The following is a 26,091-nucleotide window of genomic DNA, read 5'->3' as shown; positions in this document are numbered from 1 at the left end:
CTTTCCTTTTGCAGTTTTCCAGATTGCACCCAGCAGCTTACATAAAGTGTCTGCAAGCTGCAGAGATATTACCCCGCAGCCTTAGCGCTCTTTGTCTCTTCTTTTCACCCGGCCTCACCTCTCCTCCTACTTCTTCATGCTGCGCTGACTGATAGATGAGACCGCTGGCTCGAGGAATTACACAGCCCAACATCGCGGTATACGCGCATCGCTGTGAAACATGTCAGGACGCTGTCACCAGGTTAACATTTTGTTGAGAAAAACCAGGATGCGGTTTCAGCGGTTGTGCATACTGGGAGGGTTTGTTTAGGGAGACTTTCTCTCTAGTGATTAAGAATAATGTCATCATCAAGGTTTGGAACATCACGTCGTTACACAGTGGGCCTTTCCTCTCATCACCTCGATTCAGAGCTTGATTTTGTGCAAGGAGCGTGTCTCTATGGGCAGCTGTACGACTGGGATCGATTGGACTATTAGTAACAGGAAACAACATCATGCATTATAAACACAGAGGAACAGAGGAGAGATTTCAGACGGCTTGAACGTATCCATACAGCCTAGTTTGAGGTTCAGCATTCCTCATCCTCATCTGTGTTGCATCCCAGGGAGTTTGACCACAGTAATGTTCATTTAGTAGACAAAGCTTTCTCTGGATGTTTTAGACAAATAGAAGAAACAATTATCCTCTTTGTGAATGTGAATCATTTTGACCTCGGAGTAATTTCCGGTCTTCCCAGAAAGCTAAAGGAGCAAATGTTCAAGATCCTTTGGGATTTATTAGCAAATCAGTGGCTATAAACTTATGACTTATATTATTTATTTATTTTTGCGCTCAGTTCTTCGGAAATTAGGTAGGCTTCCTAAATATCTAAACCATTCCCTTTTAAAGAACCCAGCCTCACCACCACTTTTCAGCTCATTCGTTATGTTTTATTTCCTGCTATTACCAGATCATTAAAGTGTTTATTGCCAACTCTCCCCCAAAGTCAAACATTTGTTTGAATATCATGAAATTAAAAGAGGGAACTAAGTAAACAATGTTGATACTTGTAAACTTTTATAGCCTAAAAGCTTTATTAAAAAAACAGTCAATTATGGCTTAAATTCAGTACATTTTACAGTAGTTAAACACACCTTTTCCTAAATAATCACTTTTATATACAGTAGAGCTTCTGTCTGAGGTGCAACTGTGAGTATGTCTGAGAAATTAGTTATGCTCAATGTTCACTGAGATTTGCATGGATAGAGAGGGCGTTAACGCTTGGGGCCTTGAATTAATTATATTTCAAAATTGTATTGTGATTACTTCACAGGCATCAACATACATAATCTCAGTGCATCGTCAAGTCCTAATCTGAATAGGGCTGACAGTTTATTAACCGTCACAGCATGTCGGTACATCTGTAAAGCAATATAGAAGGACAGGGAGATGGATAATCATACAGAGGGAGAGAGAGAGAGAGAGAGAGAGAGAGGAATGACAACATGGATGCATACCGCTAGGACTGAGTCACATCATGATTCCCATCAGGCCTGTGGTTATTATCATGTTTTTTATTATATGTTGCAGCATGTGGTTGTTGTTTATGAACAAGTCCGGCAGAGGTAATCTGCTCAGTGTATCATCGCAGCCTCACTCCACGATGAATGGGCTGCTCCTAGAAAAACAACTACGACAATGAGCTTGGCAGGAGCGAAGGGACAGCTTGACTTTGTTTATTACAAAACAACAACAGCCAGACTGCACAAAAGCTGCCCTGGCAGTTCCCCTATATCCTACAGGGAGCTCTGAGAAGTTGATTTAAGCTGGAACGCGTCTCCTCAGCTATACCGTTGTGCCACAGCTGCGTACCTTACTTAGTGGTTCACATCAACATATATTCCTGTCTTTTTCGTCACCCACTTCCTGGGAATGACTTCTGGTGATCGCTATCCAATGTTAAACTCGACCTAATGCGAGGGCTGCAGTGTTTGTGATTTATTAGGACCGTTAAATCCATAACGAGCGCGCGTCGGCTATAGAAGCAGACATGACGCTGTCCAATTCAAAGCCCTGAAATGATTTTTCCATTAATAAATCAGGAGGACCTTGAAATGAAGAGCCTGACTGTCTGCTACATATCCGGTCGGGAAAGAACGGTATGAACAGAATATCCAGATGCAAAGTGGTCTGAGCATACTCACGTGAAGGAGGAAAACTTCAAGAGCTGTGGCCTTCACTTGCCCCGACAACAAAGGGGGGGGGGAGGGAAAGAGAGCAACGGGCGATGAGAGTCAATTATGTGACAGTGATGTCATGGTAGTACTGGCTCTGATCAAGACCATATGTCTTATGGGGTTCCCTTGCTATTCTCCGTGCCCTGCGTCCTTCACACCACAAACTGGGTGTTCAGGCTGAGTGTGATTGGGAGTTCAGGTGACGTGTACAAATCACGTGCAGCGTTTGCAAACCCCAGACATAACAGTAAAAACAAGTTATATTAAAAAAAAAAAAAAAAGCCGTTGCCGCAATCATGCAGAACACCACTTCAACGCGGGACGACAATAAAATCACATCTGGCAGTGTGATTTTATTGTCTTGTTGTGACAGATAACAAGTAAATTACCATCTCGGCTCTGAAGGGAACCCATCCGACATCTGACCATTTAAACACGATTTCTGGGTTTTTGAGGTACGTTCAGATGGTCTCGACTCAGTGGAAAGTGGAAATGTTATGGTTTTACTAGATGATCGATGGAGTCGAGGGCAGAAAGTCACATTCTTAAATGTAGCGTGGTTGGGATGGTTGCTGTGTTCCCAGGCCAATAGCTCACTGACACTTATCTAATTCATAATTTGCTGCTTTATTATAAGCGTCGACCAAAGCACGGGGTCACGGGGGAGACATGGACACCCACACTGTTACACACGCACACAAGTATATTTGCTATTTATGTTTGCATTTTCACTCCATTTCTCTGTCTGTCTCTATCTCCCTCTGTATTAAACCGTGTGGGAGGTTGAGTAATGAGGCTTAACATATAATCCAGACCTCCCTTTCTTATCTTTGCTTGTTCTCTTCTTTGTTTTCACTCCTCCTACCTTCTAACCGCTTCTTGGAAAAGCCTGGGTTATCTTCAACACTCCTCTTTTCATCTTAACCCAAATTGCATTCCACATAAGTCATATCCTCCTTATCTCCTATCAGCACTCATGTTCATGGCTCACTTTCGGATGCTGGGATGTCCCAGATGGAGCTTTGCATTCTCCTGTGTCGCTCATGAACTCATGAACACTTGCAGACGGGAGTTAAGAGTTACACGCTTGGAGCTTTTGCAGAATTATAACTCAAATGTTGCCTTCGAGTCAAGAGCAGTAAATTAGGTTGTTGGAAAATCTGGAGCGATGGCGGTTTCCTCGATTTGGCTTCCCAGACCCAGCCTACTTAGAAATGGTCATGGAAACACCATTCAGTATCAAAAACCATCATTTCACTGATAGACGCAGTTTAATGAATTATGCAAAACAGCATAATATTGCTTTCCAAAAGGGATGATGAAGTATGTTTCACTTTCTTTCACATTGTAATCCTCCGCAAGCATATACAACTTGATGTTTACCAGCTGCGATAGTGTGTGGCTGGAACTGTTTTCACCTTGCGAGTCTGTGTGTGTGTGTGTGTGTGTGTGTCATCAGGGAAAAATGTGGCATCACAACCAGCGGTGCCGTGGCCGTTGATGAGGTGGGTTCGCTACTAGGTGGGAGTGGTCCAAGCAAGGCCGTGGAAGAACAGGGTGTAGGACGCGGAGAAGTGGCCATTGTCTCCCCATTTTACATCCGTGGCCTGATTCGACATCGCTGTTGGTGTGATCCCATCGCTAGATGGTCTCTAGTGGTAGAGACGTTTAACTCAGGGTTCTGCGAATATTAACTAACACCATTAAGAAGAAGCTAAATCTTCACAACTAAGGCGAAATCATCATTTCTTTCATCATGCTGACACACGTGCACCCATGTGGTATGCGCCCTAACCACTCGCTGTTGGGTAGCCCTGCTGACACATATGTATGTGACATATTGTTGTTGGAAGGTCTTCCTGTTTGGTTTTATTATATTATCATCATATTTAATTTTCTGCATCAGTAAATATATCAATCAAAAGTTGATCACTCACAAAAAAACAACAGCACACAGTGACACGCTGGGCTTTGACTACTGAATGGTAACAAGTGATTTGAAGCTATTCAAAGTACACTGTTAAATTGAATTTGCAGCATAATAAGGAAAACTAAGCATAATCACAAGTGGGAAGTAGTTAGGAAGTGCAGCTGTTCAACATCGCACGGATGTTTCTTCTACGCCCGTACACCGGGGATCACAGAGGTGAGAGGTCAGAAAATTCAACAGGGAACTTCCGATGTTGCACACAAATCAAGTTAGACGTGTCAGACACAGTGTAAAGTTAAATCAGCTTGTATATGATTGATCAGTGACAAAGTGACACAATAGAACAAAGGGACAAAACTACAAAGAAGAGCTATGGATGCAACATCTAACTGTGCTGCCATCTGATTGCAGTCAGTGGCTGCATTTCTGTTAAATATTTTCAGATTTGAATCCTGAATTAATCCGCAATATACTCATCTGAAGCATTCTGTTGGCCTTAGTTTTCCAAGTGCTGCAGTTCTGGGCGAGGAACAATTGACAAAGATGTGTGCAAGATGACCTCAGAAAGATTAGTACGAGGCATTATTCTCTCTCGTGCTGAGTGCTCCTGTGGTGTTCCAGGAAAGACGAGCTTGACTCTGAGCTGTTGTACTGTTGACTCAAAAGCCACAGAGAGGCTCCCCTTTCCCCCTCCCCGTCCCTCCATCTCCTTCCCTATCTCCTTCATTCCAACCCTCCTCTCCTCCAGCTCTCCCTTCCTCCCAGTCCTCCGCATGCATCCATTCCCTGCCATCTTGAATCCCCCCCCCCCCCTCCTGTCACGGGGCCCTCGTGGGCTGCTTCCCATCTTCCCCTTCGTCTCGGTGCACACTCCGAGTGCACCATGCCCCATGGGGTGGGTGGCTGCTTCTTGTTCCATGTCAGAGCCATCCCAACTGGGCCACAGCCTAATGATTCATTTCCTCAAGATACAGTGAGAAAATCACTTTCAGAGTTTAGAGCAAGCAATCGATGCAGCATGAGTCTCGTATGCCCTCTCTCTGCTGCGTGGTGGGAGCCAGGCACAGCAGCGTCTACACGTGTGGATACAGCAGAGAGGCCGTGTGACCGGTCGTATGAACGTTGTGTGCCTCTTGTTGTACTCTTTATTTCACAGGCAGCTACTTAGGCTCCACCAAGCCACAAACGTGATGAAAATGGTTTTGGCCAAATGAACATATGGATATCAGATGCTGTGCCCTCTTGTCTTATTGTGCCGTCTTTCTCTCGGGCCTTTTCTGACAAATTCTGGCATGCACACAAGTGTCAAAACACACACACACAGCCTTGCGCTCTGTCACGTAGCGTCTCCCTCTGGGTTTCTGGACCTCCCTGCAGCTCAAGCTGTGCGCCTTGGCCGTACATACCGCGGCGGCGCAGAAAACACAGCGTCCAGGAGCTCATCGAGTGTGTGGATGTGAGAATGAGGGGAACAGGCAGCAAGTAGACACAGCGCTCGCTCTGTGCAGTAGTGTGTTTTCACACGAGGGCGAGCGCATTGGTGTATGCAGCATGTTTGTGCATGTTAAGCACCATTTAACAGGTGGCTCCGTACGGCTGTGCAACCAGACCCCTGATCCCCTCCCTCGGAGGAAACACTCCTCCAACTCCCAGGTTCCCTCCTGGCTTTTTTTCTTCTTTTCTGCACTGTAATGGCATTTGTCTCGCCTTGTCCCGTACAACCCTCCATATACTTTATTTGAACTCCCCCCCCCCCTCACCTGGCTATGGCTTCCACTTTGCCCCCCTCGGGCCGTTTGTCTTGGCCGCTCGCCTAGATCTGTACACATTCTGTGTCCCAGTCATTACGGTCATCTGGGAGGACTATTTTCCTTCACGCATGTTTAGTGCTCCCCCGAAGTTCCTCCGTTTACTCCCCCTCGTCTTCCTTGTACCCCTCCATTAAACTCCATTCTCTGGCAGCCGGGCAAACGGAATGAGCCAGAAAAAGAACATGCCACATGGAAAGCTTTATCTGTTTCCTCCCAACACTCGTCTGAAAGAGATGTCACGAGCTTATCCAGAAAATTGGGTCAGAGTTGCTGCTCCCCCTTCCCACATCAGTGAGGCTTAGGTAAAGCAATGTACTAAAGATATGGTTCTGCTTTGTTATGCCTCAAAATGTCCTATACAACACAAGCTAAAGTCAAGATAATCACACACAATATTTTCATTGCCAGCTATTTCACCACATCAGATGGCATGTAGCGGCTAAAGAGTGGCATCCAAGGCATTTTGAATTTCAGTCCAAATGCAAAGAAAATGCAAGCAAAAGCTCTGTTGGACTTGTTGCCAGATTCTTGAAAACCAAACATATTTCTTCTGCTGGTTCACCGTTCTTATATTACCAAGGTGAGGACCTGCCAAAGTTGAATATGCCTGAAGATTTTATTTCTTTCCTTCAAGTGAGTTACTTCCCTATCCGGTTCCACAAACCCATGTCTACTCAATCAATTGTTTTGGCTGCACATGATTCTTGCTGGCATCAAGCTGCTCTTGTGTTTAGCTTCTACAACCAGTGATAAATGCCCTCGGCCTTTATGGAATTCCATCAATCCAGCTCAGTCATTTCCTCGGTGCGAGTGCACCGTTTCCCATGTGTGTTGTAGTTGGCATGCTGAGCAACAAGGTCTGCTTACATCTAATTAGCACGCTGACAAATTAACACTGCTTTTGCATGAGTGAGCGCAGTTCCCAGAATACTGTAAGCTGTGGATGGTGCCGGCTCTCCTTTTACTGTATTCTTTTCACGGCTTCGTCTGTTATTTTGATTCATTTCTTCAGCCTGCTCTTCTGTAAATCCTCCATTTCTGGTGCATTCTGAAGAAAGAAACAACGTCGCAAAACACTGCATTATTACCCAACTGATCCATCTACGCTAGATGTCAGATGTCATCAAGAAGGCTGCTCGTTGTACCGCGATACTTCAATGAATGCCCTGCTTACTGTCTGTGTAAGGTCAGGAGGTAACAACGGTGAGTCACAGAGATGCTTTTGCTCTCTCTCCAGCTCGTCTGTACTACATCACTCCCATTGAGCCACTAATCTTTTCTAAATAGGCTAAATTAACACAAGTCTAAATACTGGACTGTAAGAAAAATAAACAATCTGTGAAAATACTTCCCGAGGCAATTGAAGCCCTATTTTTTAAATAATTTAGATTTGTTGTTGAGTCTACAGTATTTGACGTTACTATGTTGTCTACATTGTTTGTACTACTCGAGTCATTCTTTTGTTCATTGTATTTACAATGTCTGGAGAAATCTTAAAGTTGAACTTGATGTGTGTGTGTGTGTTAGAGAACACAATTGAGTGTTTCATAAAAGCTAAAAAAGTTTTTTAATAAGGTCACGGGATAATGGTTAACACCACTGTCATGCTATTAAAACCACTGTGTGACCACACGAGCCTCACGAGTAGGGACATGGTCACACAAGTCACCACAGCCATTAGAGCATTATATACAGTATGCTAACAATAATGCTCTAATGTCTATCCTGGACTGGCCGCTTTGTTTTCACGCAAATGAAAGCACAAAATCCAGTCAAACGGGTCAAACATCCAGTCAAAGTTATTTTTGCGAGCTTACTATGCTTCATACAGGTAGGCTTGTTTCCTTTGCAACACATACAACTGCTAGGCAGGTTTCATCTGTGTTTATGAAGTTCAGTTATTACACTCCTCATAATCATTTGATCCATTGTTATTAATATATATTGATTGAAGTGCAGCAGCAATATTTACTTATTAGAAAAATCCTGAACCATTTCAGGCTGGGCACTGTCCCCAACCGTGGGGAAGAATGAATCATGAATGTGGGCCAGTAATAGATCGCTGTGTTTCTTCTGTCATGTGTTGCTGAGTTCAAAACCGATATCGGTTGTGCGGTAGAGCACCGCAGTGCATTTTCCCATGTCATCCGCTTTAAATGATGGAGTTGGATATGACTGAACTGAAGTGTTAAGTATACTTTTGCTGCAAAATCACCTGACGTCCTTCCTTATCTCACTCAAAAGCTCAAACGCTGCACCAGAATCTGTCCTGCCTTTTATGACTCGTCATAAATCAGCCGGTGATGTACTGCATGCTAAACTCTTCCCCTGTAGTATGTTATGAAATGAGGAGTAGGTGTGATGTCAGCACCGGGCCAAACCAAATGGGTGCCGTGGGAAGTGAGCGATGGAATTTAACGTTTTTTATGTTGCGCAGTGTGTAGCGAGGAGTGTTTTCTCAGCTGGTCCACTCAGGAGGACTCAGGCAGCCGTCCCTTTGCACTCAAATGTCCACATGTTTGCACTGGACTTAAAATACAGATGTGTCCATTACGTCAGTGAACATTTACGCTACGATAGATTCAAGTTGGACTGCCCCAATAATGGTGACCTACCACAAGCACAAAGACAGATGGCAAATACGCATGCATGTCCGTTTGTTGGTACCGATTTGATATCGAAGCGCTTTTAGATTTTTTATTAGAAACTTGCTCACTGGATGTTAAAGTCTGTAAAACTTTCAGACATAAAAAGACATGACGCTGAACTAATTATAGGCTAGACTTGGTTGTTAAGATCATTCAAAAGGCAAAAGCAATGAACTGTCAGGGTTGCAGGACATCCGTGTTTCTCCTTACAACAAATGCTTCGACCATAGTGACATTTATGTGTTCTTTCTCTTCTTTTCCAATCTGTGCGGCGATCACATTCCCAAAAAAAGAATATAACCTCTAAAATTAGAACGTCTTGTCATTATTTTGAAAAGGGGCCACTCTGGGATTAGGGGTTTGGAGCAGAGTTATAATTAGACCCGGGTTAAAGCGAGGGTAAGGATTACTGTAGAGCATGTCATTGATACGGTTACGATTAGTGCCTGGGGTTACAGCATGAGCACGAGTCAAATGCAAGTTCCCACAACTGAGTTTGGGTGTGTGCATGTCCATCTCCAAGTGTATCTGCACAACCAACATTTGTATCTGTTTTGAAATATGGCCAAGTCCAGATACTCTACAGCCCATGTAATACCCTATTTCCAAGCGAACAACAAAAAATGCAACTAGTGGTCTGCTCCTGTGTATAGTAACACATCTCAGGGAACACGCACTGCCTTTCAAATGGACAGGATTCAAGGGGCATTCATTGTCACTACGCAACACAGGGATGCACAACGAAATTCAGTTATCGACGTACATTTTTCTTGCTAAGTAAAGTAAATCTCCCTCAGAGCCATACGTGGAGAAAAAAAGAGGGCAAAGCAGAGTGTAGCTGTTGGCTGCAGCTCCTGGCAGCTCTCTCGCCCACTGTGATGCGGGGGGACTTGTGTTGCTGAGACGGGAGGGAGAGAAGGCGAGAGAGAGCATAATGTCTTATTTTTGCTGGCAGAGGAGAGAAGTGCTACCTTGGAGGCGGTTCTCTGCAGAGGCCCATACATCTTCAGTTCCTGGCACCCGAGCCGGCAGGGGGTGGGAGTGTGCGTGGGAGGAGTAAAAGCGGAGAGAGAATTGGGGGGGGGGTGTGATGAGAGGCCTATGCTGTTGGGGAGTCAGCCAAAGTCCAGGACTCGCTTAATGGGCTCTCCTCTGCTATGTGATCCTAGTTTTGAGAATTAGAGCAGACATCCCGACTCCTGTCTCGCCAGCTCTGCCTACTGCGATGGAGCTTGGCATGTGGATGGTGGTGGAGGGGTGAGATGAGGGGTTGTGGATGCTTCTGTCTGGTGTCTCCGAGTCACAGGCACTGGTTGACAAAAAACCACCAATGTGCGTGTGCAGCAATCTGAGTCACTGGCTGTCATTCATACCAGCGCTTCCCCTTCCTCTTAGTCATCAAATGGCACTTTTCTAATTCCAGCTTTACAACTCCTGAGTGAAACTGCACTTGCAGCCAGATGAGAGCACATCGTGCCAGTCGCTGTTTCTGGGGTGGGTTTACAGAGCGACACCGTTCGTTATGCGTAAAGAAGAGCACGCATGGTGAAGCTGTTTTAATCATAAATTTCCTGTCAATTGTTTCCTGTCTTGTCCAAGCTGCTACTTGGACTCCAGTCTGGTTGTGCTCGGGTGTAAGAATTCTCACTGTCACCAGATGTCTTTCTTTATTTTCATAGTCCTTTTCCGTGTTCTAGCTCGTGCGAGCGACGAGAGGAAAATCATAATTTACCATCCATCACGCTATTATGATTCCGAACCAAGTCATTTATCTTCATCTAAAGAAAGAAGAATCAAATGCTTTTTTGGACAAGTGGCTATAAATTGCACAAATATGTAAATGTGTTTGAAAGCAGCCTTTATGTGAGAGGTCCCACAGCCACTATGGTTCAGTTCACCAGGAGCTGCTGCACTGATGCATGAGAGTTCTGTTATTGAAACTGTTTCAATTTATGGTTTTGTTTTATTCTAAACATGAAAGCTATAATTATTTAAAAAAACATTTTACTACCCTACCTCTTTAAAAGGCTTGGCTTGGGACTGTTATTGGGGTAAACAAGTTGAGCAAGCTCAAAAAGAAATATTTCCAAGTATGGCAGGCAAAGAAGAGAGCTGCGTGCTCAACGGCATGCACCTGAATGTCTCCCCTGCACTCTGTCTGAGGGTCTGGCACGGGCACCGCTGTCTTACATAACGCCATGACATCACCCACCAAAGATGTAATGCTGTAACTCGTATTTCTTGTCATCAGTCGCTTTGCATGGATTTGCACTCAAGTGAACTTAGTATCCTTTCAAGTGATGAGCTGGAGATGATGTCCCGGTATGCAAAAAGTCCGAAATATTGCCATGACTTTGACTTGTAATTTCTCTCTGGAATACTGAGTGGACACGATGCCACCGGACAAACACTCTGAACACGATCGGCTTCTGAGTCCTCTCCGTTTTTTCCCCCTACGTGGGATCGAGTTCGGAGAGGAACCGCCGGGCCAAGTCCTCTAACGCTGGCAGGCTGAGTAAACGGTGTCTCCGGAACCTTGTTTTAGCCCCAGCATTTCCATAAGCACCCTTCATCCCCGCTCTGTTATTCTTTATGATCCGCACCTCCGCTCCAGCTCAAGCTGTGTTCCAGGACCTCTCGCTCTGTCCCGAGTGGCCCCCTGCACCCACTCAGATGCCTGTTTACAGCGTGGAGTTCACCGGATGTATTGTCCTGCAAACCAGTTGATAGCTATAGTGTGATGCGACTAGGAGAGTCACCCTCACCCACACATTTGACACCCTCTCGACATCTGTTTTCTAGGAATTGTTGGATGCTTGTCTAACCGAGTATTAGCTGGGCCTGTGTGTCCCAAAAAGACGGGCTGCGAAACAGAAATAAGAAGAGATTTATTGTTTCCAGGATTTTGTTCAACAAACAAATCTTATTCCTCATCTTCTGTTACAATCCACTTTTACTGCAATAAAAAAAAGAAAATAAATAAATGGACTTTGGGGATGCAACAATGCACTGAGAAGTCTCTGACTAATGGCATGAAATATTCCAAAAGCTACAGTGTCTTTCCACCCTAATTTCAGCCAATTAGCGTTAATACATCTGCCGTCTTCAGACGGTAGGTGTTTCTGTCTTTGTTTCTAAATTGAATTAGATTAAATTAGAGTAGAATTCACTCGTCAAGGCGCAGCATTGACTGGCCTACTGCACCAACTTTAGGAGACGTTGCTGCGCATCATGACTTAGACCCAACTAACTCTTTGCCAACCAGCCTATTTTACCGGCCAAAAAGCCACTGCTGAGTTCTTCTTGGTCTTTGCGAACCACTTGGCGAAATTGTTTTGTTGTCTCATCACATTTCATCTATTCTATTTGTTACAATGGATCTCCTTGTATTTGACATCAATTTGTAAATGATTTGATATAACTGGATGTTGGAAACATTGCTATTTGTAGTCGACACATAAGGGTACCTTGTGTCAAAATTGAGAGTTCCATCACAAACATTCAGGAAATTATAGGTGCTGAGAAAAAGGTTTTCTTGTGCAACTGTGTTTGTTGTTTGTTAAAATCCCTTTTAAGCTTATTTTCACCACTCTGACTTTGTATGTGCCTGCCCTGCTGTCACCTTCTTCCTCTTCTTCCTGTGTTCCCTGAATGAGCAGGTGCAAGTATGAGATTGTCAGTAACTTTGTGTCTTTTTTTTATTCAAGCTGACCTCCTCCACGTTACCTGTGTCTGCCCTTTCTCCAGCTTCCTTCTCTGCTACCATCTCTCCCTCTGTCCCCTGCGCACAATGGGAGGTGCCCCGACCAAGTGGCGTGACAACTTGCGGAGCACGCGTGACAGCAGATGACTTCATCCGATCCGCCAGCTCGCCTTCCCTGGACACTGCGTGGAGCATAAAGCCGGCGTCAGTGGTGGCATGATTTGTCGTGAGATGGGCCTTGGCAGAGTGAGAGTGTGAGACGGAGCTTGAAAATGTGTGTGTCATGCCAGAAGCGCAAGAGTTGGCAACCTTGCTCCTTTGGCTGGAATTACCACGGAAGCCGTTTTGAGTACTTCGCCAGGTGTTTTAATGCCTGTGTGCCTGTGGACAGATTTTGTCAATGCGATAGCATCGCAACCGTGCACGATGCAGTCATGAAAACTTTACAGGTTTAGTTGAGATCAAAAAAGTTTGAAAATGGGTGTGGTCTGAGGAAGGGTGCCAGAAGTGAGGGGGTAGAAAGTGGGGAAAGGCCAAGGCCATTGCCCCCCCACCTCCCCATCTTTACGACCATGGCCCGATTTGGTATCGCAACTGGTGTGATCCCACCGCAAGATGGTCTCTAGTTCTAATCGATTTTGAATCGGTTTAATTGATTAGTTGTTGCAGCCCTTATTTGGCCCATCAACACACACATGATCAACAGATTCTGAGAGCACTGAGCTGGGAAAGACACACCAGCCTCTCCCGGTGCATACGTACTGCTTATGTACTGCTGTATTGGTACTCTGTGTACTGTCATGAAGCAAATGAGTGCTAAATAAAGCATAGGGTACACAGCGTCTTAGCATGTCTGTACGTGCGTGTCCACATGAACAGAATTGAACTCCAGATACTGACTGCGACAGATTTGTCAGCTGCATCATCAAGGCTGATTTTTTTTATTAGACCGTTGCAAAGAAATACAATTCTAAACCAAAAACAACCCTATGCATAAGCACATCAACTTAAAATGTTCAGGAAAAAGTCCTAAAAATGTTGAAATGTGGAGTCCTCATCGTCATTTTTAGATTTTTTTCTCAGTGTAGAATATGGGAAATTGTCATTCAGGATAACAGGAACTGAAATATAACAACAGACAACATGCTCCAAGCATCCAAGTCTTTTCAGCCGAGTGGTCAGCTCCAGCAAACCCTTCTTCTCTACGCGAGTGGGGAAACTCTGACAGGCAATCAGAGGAGAATGTAAAAACAACTGAAAATGAATCCCTCCGAACGCAAATAGCTTATTGCTAAATTGTTTTGGTCTGGCGTAAAGCTTTGCCAAGAAGAGGGCTTGAAGTGGGATGGCGTGAAAGCGAAAGATGGAAGGACGAGGGTTCTGCCGCAGCGGAGAGAGGAATTATGGGTAGCTTGTTTGACACAGGAGCATGTGACCTTTTTGTTTATGTCAGGGAGATGGTTACATGACATTTCATATCCCAATACAGCTGCTAGAATTTCACACACAGACGCTATTATGCAGATTATGACAGATAATAGAGTCATTAGTCTTTCTTCATTCACCATTGTTCATCAAGAATAATGATGATTACACAGAGAACCTTCTGCCAGACTCCTCTTGTCATTTCTCTCAGTGGATATGAACGACCGCACCTCGATTAGCCTCGATGTCAATGATGGGAGTATGTTGCTCTTTTCTTCTTACCAGTGAATATAAAATATTGCATATTGATTGTGGATTCAGATGATTACCCTCTGCACTGTGCCAAAGGCCACTGTTTCAGACCACAGACACAGACTCTTGGGTTGGTATTGACTCAGGATGTTCAGTCTAAGATTAACCATTTATTGTCTGTTGTACACCTTGTGGCCGAAAGTTTATGGACAGCCTTTTTATTCTTCCTGTGTACTTTTGCTTTTTGCTTTTGCGATTGCTCAAATGAATGGAAATCTTAATGAATTTAATATTTTGGACAATTGTGGCTTCCAACCATAGACTGTATATAAGAAGTGTATGTAGTTTCTATGACGGCACCCGTTGGTTTGTGGACTACGGTTTTGAAGATTTCGGCATTTTGGCCGTTGCCATCTACTTTTTTGTGCAACCAGAGGTGACTGGAGAGGGCGTAGCTAAGTACAACTGAACGCTGAACGAGGCATTGTTTGGCAACCAAAGTGTTACAGTTAACTTTCATGAATTAAAAACACATTGTGGAAGGGTTAAAGTTGTCAGACAAAAACACAGACAACTCCTCGCTGTAGTGATTTATCAATCAAAAGGTAGCCACACCCTAAAGCATACCTTGCTTTATTGTCTTTTTTTTACTCTAAATGTGACCATAACTTACCAAATGAACACCGCGCCCGAAACCCCAATCCAAAACCCTTGGGTTGAATTGGTGATTGTGAAACAGGCGTTATTGCTCATCATCAGCCTCCAGGGTCCAACATCTTGTAAATACAATTTTATTTATTCCCTCTTTTATGCTTGTGTTGTGAGAAAGTTCACTGTTCAAAGAGAGAATGTTTGAGGTTTTAGTTCAACTTTTCCAAGATTTTCTTCCTATTAATCTTTTTTAATCGGAACAAATAAATCATCAATATCATTTCTCTTCCAAAAAAGTTAAAAGTCACACTGATCTGCACGTCTTCTTGTTATCGTAAGTCTCTCCCCCACTCATGCATGCGATGTCACTCTGTTGAGTGTTTCCAACATTCTCATGTTACTTGAACAAATACACAGAGCAATAATCTGATTTATTTCCTCCCTTTTCAAAACAAAGCAGCTATGTCTGCTTCTCAGAGATACTTGTATGTGCATCTCAAAGATCTTCCAGTCTGGATTACACAAGGGTGGTGCCAGTGGCTTGTTATCGTCTGAGCACACACCGCTATATCTCTGACACTGCACAAGATTGATGGCCTCCTGAAGGTGCTGGACCTACAGGGGCTTACTTACCAAATACTCACTCGGAAAGGTCCACCAGAGGTTATCATGAGATAGATAAGATTATGAGCTATTTGCAGGATACATACTATAGTACTCTAATTTTCTCTTGGTTTGGCAGGTAAAGAGTTTTTTTTTTGTTTGCTTGTGTTAAATCCCGTTGTTGATAATAAAGTAACGTCCGTTTTGTCTCACTACACGCTATGTACATCACACCACAGTGCTTCCTGCGCTGGCAGTAAATATTGCTATTTAACGTAAATCAAACTGGACAGGGTTGCTCAGTTTCCATACCAACCAAAAATGAGCACTGAAACAAAGTTAATATGAGTGACTGTCTCAGATCGTGGTGTACACTCCCACCCATGAACAAAAACCACATGCTAGCCGTGTTCTCATACTGACCATCACGGATCACTTCCTCCTGCACTTCCTGAAAATAATTGTTTGTTATATGGAAAGAAATATGGCAAATGGTACCGCACATTGTGTTGTTTAATATCAAAGGTCCTCTCCTCTCCACTGCTCCAACACACTATCCCGGCACGGACAAAACATCAAGCGCTAGCCGTCCCGCCCTATAATAATGAGTTGGGTAATTGTGTATTGAAAAGGATCACTTCACATGTATTTATTATGGTTATGTTTTTCCAAAACTCAAAGTGAAGGACTACTAATTGCTGCACACCATGTCAGTAATGTGCTAAAACAGAGTGTATAGCGGGATACCAAGCTTGAAGGTGGCATGAGTTGATTATAATGTCAACTGGAACATTATTATAACCCCTGCTCAGTGTTTATGTCTATGACATAATTCCACAGGGGGGTTGAAAAGAGGGGAAACTTTTTTTTTTTGAGCTAAGAAATGGAACATCACACATATACTGTGGAATATATTACACTGAATCAGCATGCAAATTACAGCTATTTCCATTTTGTTTTGGACACCGTGGAGTGCTTTGCACATTGCAACGTGCTCCGATGACAGGATGACAGTCTTTCAAAACATGTCGCCTCAGTCTAGGAAGAGATGGGATGACTAAAGAGTCAGGAAAAATATGTAATTTCCCTTCTGGGTTCCAATTAGAGTGCTTCTATAAACTGTGGCAAAAATATCTTATGAAAATCACGCTGTAAAGATATGCTACTGTAAACAGACGGAGGAGAGACGGTTATTCGACTTGTTGGAAATGTCACCTTTGTCCGTCCAATGTGTTCTCTGGGAAAAAGTTGATTCATAGTTACTAAGCATTAGCATCTTTTTTCCCCCACAACGGCTGTTGGTTCTGGTTGTTCAAATAAAAATGTTCAAGTGATTAATGATGCTGTGGGTTATATTATTAGTAATGTAGCAGTGGTCAGTGTGTTGGTGTTGAGGGCGGCGTTATGGGAAAGTCTGGCTGAATACGAGCATGAGGCCGTTTCCAGCTCCGACACAATGTTCTGTTGTGTTGCAGCAGATGATGGCAGGGGAAGAGATTTTCTGGAGAATTGTATTTGTCTGCTTCCAAGTAATTCTACCTCACTTTGTGTCCTCTACCATACAGTGACTGCAGTTTGCATGTCAAACCTCGAGCAGAGGAGAGGGTTTTTTTTTTTTTTTTTTTTTAGTGCTGAGCTGTGTCTTGGTGGTAGCGGAGAGAACCTTGTGGGAGGTCACTCCGTGGCTCCGTGTACGTGCAGAATGTGAATAAGCTCGGCCTGTACACTTTTCTGTTTTCCTTTAAGGAGTGAAACTCGGCAGGTCGAAGGCTGCGGGGTATGCGGAGCGGAGAGTGGGGCGACTCGGGGTGAAAGGGAGTCTTTCAGCTGGACACATTTCAAGGACGTTTTGGGAAGCAGTGATGGAAACGGGGGAGTTTAGGCGGCCCATTCCTCCCCTCTAGGGTCCTCGCTGTGTCAGAGCAAGGAAAGAGAGAGAGAGAGAGGGGAGAGAGAGCCTGTTGCAGTACAGAATGTCTTCAGCCTGCTCTGTATTAACCTCAGTGAAAACAAGCCTCCCTCAGAGTTCAGCCACAGCTGCTTCTGCAAATACGCAGGTAGACTAGGACCAGACACTGAGGAAATGCTCCCATGTGGCATGGAAGGGGTGATAAAAGGAAGAGGGGGGGATACGATAAGCTGCTAACCCACATCTAAACTAATATTTATGGACCATACTTACTGCAAAAATAAATGTTGAGCATTGGGTGGTTTTGGTTATTCCAAAATAAATAAAGTGAGTCAGGAGGAAGAATTTTCGAAAGGTTGTCGACTGTGTTTGATGGTAATTGTTTGTAAATCCTATGATACTGAAGGTCATATACTGTATATGTGAAGCATAATAATCCTCATGGCAGACACAGGTGGGTCATGTCAGGTTGAATGCCAGTAAGCAGCATTTGAAAGCCATGAAAAATGTCTGGTCATCATCACTTTTTCATGTGAGTTTGTGTGTGACAACTACCTAATTTGTGGAAAAGGTACTCAGATCTTAAAAGTAGAAATACAACAATGTAAAAATACTCCATAACGTGTAAGTCTTTTATTCAAAATTGGACCTGTAAGTACAGAAGTACCATAAGCAAAAGTACTCAAAGTAAAAAATATTACACCCTCTGTGACAATGTTGATTTAGTTAATCCTTCCTAATGCGCACATTGGCATGTTTTATATCTCTATTCTTTATTATTTCATACTTTTTATTGCTTACGATGTCAGTTAAAGAAAAAACAAACTGCTCAGTTCATTGATAAATGAGAGACAACACTGCTGGCTTGAACTGAATGCGTTTGTTCAGGGGATAAAAAGGACAGCCGTCAAAAGTACAGCGCGCTCCCTCTTAAATATTGACGAGTGAACCTTGTGGCTTCTTACTGTTGCCTGTGCTGATGTACCGACTCACAGCTTGTAAGGGGCGGAGAACAAGAGCATGCAGGGCCTGTGACCCATATTAACCTTTCACAATAGTACTGACACCAGACATCAGGATCTATTATTATCTCTTTGACCGCTCTACTGTCCCAACACTTTGGCTACTCTGATGGATAAATCTGACCGATTCAGTTAAAAAAGTCAATACAAAATGTTTATTGTGCATCGAAGAGTATATATTGTATTACACTGGGTTCATTATGAAAACCCTATTTAGCTATTCTACACAGCTTATTATTCATACAATGTCATGTGCCAAACAAATGATGTTGAACAGTGATGTATAATGCAGTAAAGGAAGGAGACAGTATAACTGACAATTAGATTCGAGGTTTTTTGACATACAGTTTGTTATATGAGGCATGAGTTATTTCCAGAATACAACAGCATTATGCATGATTAAGAGTACATGAATGTAGATGGCTTGCATGCTGTATTTGTATTGAGTTCAAATATGAACAACTTTAATACACGGGAAGATAAATTAGTGTCTGGGTGAATAACTGCTTAGTTGAGACCACACAGCTGGCACATAATTCCTCCAGCGAGAAAAACAAAATGCTTAAAGTGAAACTGATTCACCACCACCAGTTTATATTGCAATTTCGGGCAACTCCACTAAATACCCTCATTTAAATAACAATACATTCTTAAGGTTTATTATGAATTGTGGTTTAGGGCAAACACATCAAAACTTTCATTACATTTTGTTTCTGCTGCTTACATAAGTCATTGCAGATATATTTAGGTTTTCAGTCAATCACAGTTTTTCAGAGCTGAGGAGTAAAATTGCAGTTGGGTCCAGATATGACTCAGGCTTTCCAATACCATTTACAAGTTGCTGACTTTTTATACTTTTTACTGGCAGACATTTTGAAAAAGAGTGACATGTATTGTCTGTGTGTCACGATTTTAAATGTCAGCAGAAGTAAAAAAAAGTTTCTCTTTTGCATGTTTTAGTCTTATTGCATAAAACGTCCATAGATATTTATTTTAGAACACATACCTTATATTGCATTGCTGTTCTTTAATTGGAAAACCAGTTTTACAAGAGTTCTATTCGCCTTCCAGTAATTCTCCCCTGAGTTTGGCAGCAATCTTGCAATGTAAAGGCCTCAGCGTTAAACCATAGGAGCAGTTTAAAGACAGGTCCTCGTTGGCACATTTCTCAAATCTACACTGGTGGAGTAGAATTGCAAAGAACAAAAACATCTCAACTTTGGCAATCTGGTCCCCAATACATCTTCTCTTCCCTGCTGAGAAGATCATAACATTGTTGGTGAGGTCCTTATCTAGGGAGCCCTCTTCATCCAGGAAGCGCGAGGGGTCAAAGATATGTGGATCTTTCCACTTCAAGGGGTCGTGATTGACGGACCACTGATTGATGAAGACCACCGTGTCTTTGGGGATGTGGAGACCTTCGATGGTGACGTCTGAGGTGGTGGAGTGGGGGATGGTGACGGGGACGAAGCTGGTGAAGCGCATGGTCTCGTAGATGAAGGCGTCCAGGTGTGCCAGGCTGCTTCTGTCCTCGACAGATGGTAGCCTGTTTCGCCCCACCACTTTATCAATGAGCTCATGGAGTTTGGTTTGCATTTCAGGGTGTTTAGCCAGCAGAAGAACAATCCAGTGGAGAGCAGTGGAGATGGTATCCAGACCTGCACCGATCAGATCGGACACGGTCCCGTCTGTGTGGCCTTTGGTGAGCCCGTTGTCATTGTCAGCCTTGTCAATCACGCCAATAATGGCATCGCTCATATCCCTCGTTAACTCTGGATCAAATGTCTCTCTGTGCTCCTCCACCTTGTTATGGACAAACCCAAAGAACTCTTGATTCAGGTCTTTGAAGCTCTTGAACATGCTGCGGACTGGATTGGGGAAAGACTGAAGCCATGGCATCACATCTACCAAGCTGCCAGCCCCTACCGTCTCTCCAAACTTATCTGCCTTCTCCAACAAGGCTCTGAACTCAACATCCTCATGTCCATAACGCTTTCCAAAGCACAAGGCACAAATCACATTAGCTGCAGCTACTGTCAGCTCATGAGCAGGGTTGAAATACTGTCCGTGAGCACTGAGTTTAAGGAAAATCTTCACTAGCTCTGTGGCTTCAGCAACAATTTGCTGCTCAAAGGCTTTTTTGGTCTGGCTGTTGGCAGATGAGAATGCTCTGATCGTTGATTGAGCAATTTTCCTGTGCATCTTCCACTGTTTGCTGTAATTGCTGAAAGTCATACTTTTCCCCCCTGAGACAGCCTGAAAAGAGACAAAGTTTGGTCTGCCTGCAAACTCAGTGCTGTGCTGTATGAGAGCCTCCCGTATCGCCCTGTCTCCATTCAGAACCACAATGTCGCTGCAGCCCAGCCGTATCTGGTACACGTTGCCGTATTTCTTGGCGAGTTTGGCGAAGGTGATGTGAGGCATCTGGCCCAGCTGCATGGCATTGCCCACCACCGGCCAGGCGAAGGGTCCCGGCAGTCTTCTCTTAAGCCTGAGGTTTCTGACCCACAGACAGGCTTCCAGACAGAAGAGGAAAACAAAGGAGGCGACCAGAGCAGGCTGGACCTGTCCACTCCATTCCCTGATGATGCTGCTGCCCTTCACACCGAACTCTGTGTCCATTTGAGCCATTTTGTTATCCTGTAGTTTATCGTCCACTCATCATCGACTGCGTCAAATAAAACGGCAATTTTCACTGAAAATGGAGCACCATTTCCAGTAGTCCCTCTTTGTGCAGTCTTCCATACGTTAAAATACAAATTCTTAATGTTGGTTCTACCTATGTTATAAATGGATTGACGAAATAGCCAAAATAAAATTACTGCAAGCAGCACTCACATGCTGTCTCACCCATCTGCCACAGAAGCTAGTGAGAAGGGCTTTATCAGGTTTGAGCCTTAACACTTTCTTATATGTATCTCCATGTTGGGAGGAGTCAGCAGCTCAGGTTTTTTATTATCTCTCCCCTCCCACTTTGACCACAGCCTGCAGACCTGACTCCTATTCTCACTCAGGCCTCCTTCCAGCAGGGTCGCTGGTAGAATGATGGAAAAGGAGAGCAGATAACTAAATCTACAGAAATATATAGAGATTACCATGACACTTTACTCATGTGTGGCCTGAGAGGTATTTGTGACGAAATGTATTATATAAAGTTGTTAAAAGCACGTTTAGCTATTTGATGGAATTGATTGATTGAGGGAACTGGTAGCGCACAGTCTAAGTAATGAACAATAAGCTGGAGTTGATTGTTTTTCCTGCTGAGGTTGGATGACTTTGCTGTTTGCACTGGACTTTCCGTGGCCATTTTAAACATGATTTGGTTTCTGTTATTTACAGACAAGCTGTTAATTATAACCATACAGGGGAAAGGGCTCTGTGATATCACCAGGAAAGCTGAGGGCTTCAGATCCAAACTCTGAACAGATCCAAACAGCACGATTTATTATGCGCCATAAAAACATATATACAACATTATTGTTGGCATAATATCTCTTTAAACAGAAGTCACCGAGATAATGTAGCTGCAGAGTTGTGGCTGCGTCAAAATAGTTTTAAAGAGAGTTCAGTTTCCATGTAAATCTGCTTATGTGGGTGCTTGTGCAACAAAAGGAAGAATCAGCTTTGGTTTTAGTGATGTTCAGCCACAAGTTGAGTATTCCAGAGATTTGTATTTTTGTAACAATGAGTAATGACCGACATCTAAACAGTAGTTGCACATATCTGACAGTGCCAACACTCGCTAAAAAAAAACGCTTTGAGACTGAACATGTAGTTCTAGTTCGACATGAACACCTGGCTCAGCAAGTTTGTGTATTGTGAGATTTTGTGACAATTAAACAGACACACTGACCATTGACAATTCACTTTATTATTTTTCCTGTATAGCTTATTGTTCCACTTTTCCACCATATAAAGCAACATATTGATAACATAATATCCTCTATGAGGAACGCTTAAACATTCAAGGCAGAGAAACACATCATTTCCTGAATGCAGAGGCTTAAAGAGAGTGCAGTGACATCCATGTATAGCTTTGAAAAAAGTGACTTTGTAAACAAACATGTTTTTGAGAATGCCTCACAAGTGAACGAAATTTGCTGCACATGTGGTTTTGTTGTACTGGTGAGACTTGTGTGTTTGGATCGGGGTAGCTGCAGTGCTTATACAGTAAGTCTGAACCCTGGGTGCATAGAGTTAGTGAAGCGTTCGTGGTTCATGGCCGTGTCTCTTCTTCATCCTGAAGACTGTGATGGATGCCCCGTGATGAAAGACTTCCTCCTTCACAAACGTGCCAGCCCATTTCCTCCACTTTTGATCGGCATTCTTTGTTTAATGTGTTCATATGATTTAAGTACAGTAGATAGTGAAATACATTAAACTTCATTACATTGATTGTCACATCTGAAATCTGGAGATATAAAAAAATATTTTGTTACTGCTTTACGTGGCATAGGTGAAATATATTCTTACATATTACAAAGGAGAACAAGAAGTCATCAAGTGACTTTACAACATTCACGAGCATTTCATATACAGTTATATTAGTTTAAATTGACATTTAAGGAATGTAGCTATGTCCTGCAAACACATCATACATGTACATGCGCAATAGTGGATGTAATACAAGCACACAACTCGGTGTTATGTACAAAATCTGATCAAGTACAGAATAATTTGTGAAGCAGAAATGTAATACCTATGCTCTCATTCCACAACCATGAATCCAACCTGTTGCTAATATTACATCTTTGACATCATATTCTCAGCCCTGCACCAACAAGAATTCAAATACAGACCATGTTAGCATAGCCATTAAATACCATTATTAAATATGAAAATCATACAACAGTAGGATTTAGTGCAGATATTGAGATACTCACTGTTAAACGTCATTGGTGGAAAAGTGTTTGCTGGCCTTGAGTCACAGTATTGGGACACGCTGTTCATGCTGGGGAAACCAAGCCAAGCAGCTTCCCCCTGAGCTTGGCGCTGACACGGGATCGGAGGGGCTTCAGCGTGAGCCCATACGAGCAGTCAAGAGTGAGGGGCTCAGAGGGGTCACCCTCAAAGCTGCACTGGTGCAGCAGGACGGCTGTGAATAAAAACACCTCGACCATGGCGATCTGGTTGCCGATGCAGCGTCTTTTACCCGTTGAAAAAATCATCACACCGCTGGTTATGTCCTTATTGAGGGCCCCGTTTTCAGCAAGGAAGCGTGCGGGGTCAAAAACGTGAGGGTCCTTCCACTTCAGGGGGTCATGGTTGACGGACCACTGATTGATGAATACAACCGTGTCTTTGGGGATGTGGAGACCCTCGATGGTGACGTCTGAGGTGGTGGAGTGGGGGATGGTGACGGGGACGAAGCTGGTGAAGCGCATGGTCTCGTAGATGAAGGCGTCCAGGTGGGCCAGGCTGCTCCTGTCCTCGATTGATGGCAGTCTGTCTTGGCCTACTACTTTGTCTATGAGCTCATGCAGTTGGGCTTGCATGTCTGGGTATTTGGCCAAGAGCAGCATGATCCACTGCATGACAGTTGACATTGTGTCTTGACCTGCTCCGATCAGATCTCCGACCGTTGCTTCGACAAACTCTTTGGTCAGTCCGCTTTCCTGTTTGTGCTCGATCGTGTTGATGATGGCGTCACTCATGTCCCGGGTCACATCAGGGTTGAAGGACTCTCTATGCTGCACCACTTTGTCTTTCACAAAGGCGAAAAACTCCTCGTTGAGGTTTTTGAAGTTTTCATAGACACTGCGAACTGGGTTAGGGAAGGACTGAAGCCAGGGCATGACATCTACCAAGCTACCTGCCCCAACTGTCTCCCCAAACTTGTCCAACTTTTTCAACATGGTCCTGAACTCCAGGTCTTCATGTTCGTATCGCCTCCCAAAGCAGAGAGCGCACATGATATTCGCAGCAGCTACTGTAAATTCAGGAGCAGGGTCAAAATACCGTCCATCAGTGCTGTGGCGCAAAAATACCTGCACCAGCTCCATGGCCTCGGCTATGATGTGTTGCTCAAACGCTTTTTTGGTCTGACTGTTTGCAGAGGAAAAGGCTCTGAGGCTGGACTGGGCTATTTTCCTGTGCGCTTTCCACTGTTTGCTGTAATTAGTAAATGTCAAACTCCTGCCTCCAGAGATCATCTGGAAAGAGACAAAGTTTGGTCTGCCTGCAAACTCAGTGCTGTGCTGTATAAGAGCCTCTCGTATCGCCTTGTCTCCATTCAGAACCACAATGTCGCTGCAGCCCAGCCGTATCTGGTACACGTTGCCGTATTTCTTGGCTAGTTTGGCGAAGGTGATGTGAGGCATCTGGCCCAGCTGCATGGCGTTGCCCACCACCGGCCAGGCGAAGGGTCCCGGCAGTCTTCTCTTAAGCCTGAGGTTTCTGACCCACAGACAGGCTTCCAGACAGAAGAGGAAAACAAAGGAGGCGACCAGAGCAGGCTGGACCTGTCCACTCCATTCCCTGATGATGCTGCTGCCCTTCACACCAAACTCTGTGTCCAGTGCCATTTTGTAAAATTTTCTGCACACAAAAAAAGAGAGAGAGAGTTGTTCAGTTGTATGCTTAGAAGAAATGAATCAAAATATCCATATCAGATGAGAAAAAAATAGTTAAGATATTTCAATCAAAAGCCAGTGAGGTCATAGAGATGAGAACCTAAAGTAACTGGTGAAAGAAGTGAGTAAAGGTGAAGTTTTTGTTGTCTTTAGTCAGTCTATTCATGAAGATTTAAGGCTTAAGTGCCTGCGTTTTGCTTCACTCCAGCTTCTTATATGTTTTGCTGTTGGTGGGCAGGGCTCAGGATAACTTCCATACTCCTCCCATTGTGGTAGCCCTGCAGACCCCACTGTATCATCTCCGCGTTGTCGCTCGCCGTTTGGAGGCGCGCGCTTGAGAGCGTCGAGGGGACACCGTGAGCGTGCAGCGTGAACCACCGCTGTCCGCTGCAGAGAAAACAGAGTCAGCAACTGGTGACCGATTCAGTAGGAAACGTGTCGAGTCAATTTGTTTTGCTAATTGGAGGACTGGCAGAGTTTGCGTTTCAAAGTGTATCTTTCTAACGTGATTTATTCTCTAGCTGCGGAGGACTCAGCGGGCGCACTTTGGCTTGAAAGAAAAAGCCCTGGTTGCATACGGTTTGTCCAACTCTTTGCGGAGCTTACAATTAAAGTTCTACAAGGTCCGTTTAAGCGTATTTATAGTTTCAGTTACGTGACATTACAAAGTTATTCAGTTAATTAGAATTTTGATCTGCTTAAAACGCATGCTAAAGCATCCTCTGGGAATTGAACCAGATGTAATCTATATGCAGTAACGTGTCATTAATGATACGCTTAAATATATGTTTAGTCTGTCGCGAGCAATTCAGCGATTTCAAATGCCTATGTTGTCATTTTTTTTGTATTTACCTCTGATTCTTCTGGTTCAGTTAGTTTGGCAGAAAAAAAAGTTGTGAGAAAGTTGCGCACTACACAGCCCAACTCTAAAGACCGGACGTAAACGTTTTATTTAAAGCTTTATAGCCAAACAAAAGAAAAACGTCATTCATTAATTCATTTTTGAAATCAACAGGGAAGATACCAGTGATTGAAATGAAAAAGCTGATGCACAAGAACAACAAAAATCAAACCTCGTATTTAAAAGAGGATTTTAAAATATCACATAAACATCAAGATCAATATTATCTCAATGACCCCTATGGAAATATTTCAGTCATATATTTGATTCTTCTGTTTTTCAACCAGACAGATTTTTCACTTCGGTCTGACAGTTGGCAGAATCATTTCACTGAAATCTTAAACTAGTGCAAAACTCAGTGTGGACAAACCATGAAATATTGAGACTTGAAATTTCTATGTCTTGTTAAAGCACATGAACTGAAGTTTTGTATGACACTCCAGCTTA

At 43.6% G+C, this 26,091-nt stretch overlaps 2 protein-coding genes across 2 annotated transcripts; both read right to left on the bottom strand.

The window, feature by feature from the left end:
- Positions 1-17,800: 17,800 nt before the first annotated feature.
- LOC306707092 (cytochrome P450 1B1-like) lies at positions 17,801-20,975 on the bottom strand. The gene has a single exon (XM_079174399.1). It carries the CDS (start codon positions 20,800-20,802, stop codon positions 19,228-19,230), a length of 1,575 nt encoding a protein of 524 aa, XP_079030525.1. The 5' UTR covers positions 20,803-20,975; the 3' UTR covers positions 17,801-19,227.
- A 1,081-nt stretch (positions 20,976-22,056) lies between these two features.
- On the bottom strand, positions 22,057-24,901 carry cyp1c1 (cytochrome P450, family 1, subfamily C, polypeptide 1). Its single transcript, XM_079174398.1, has one exon. It carries the CDS (start codon positions 24,693-24,695, stop codon positions 23,118-23,120), a length of 1,578 nt encoding a protein of 525 aa, XP_079030524.1. The 5' UTR covers positions 24,696-24,901; the 3' UTR covers positions 22,057-23,117.
- Positions 24,902-26,091: the final 1,190 nt, after the last annotated feature.

Source organism: Pholis gunnellus, assembly GCF_910591455.1.
Source record: "Pholis gunnellus genome assembly, chromosome: 15".
Taxonomy (NCBI): domain Eukaryota; kingdom Metazoa; phylum Chordata; class Actinopteri; order Perciformes; family Pholidae; genus Pholis; species Pholis gunnellus.
The sequence above is the reverse complement of the archived record's forward strand: the minus strand, read 5'-3'. Positions and strand labels throughout refer to the sequence as shown.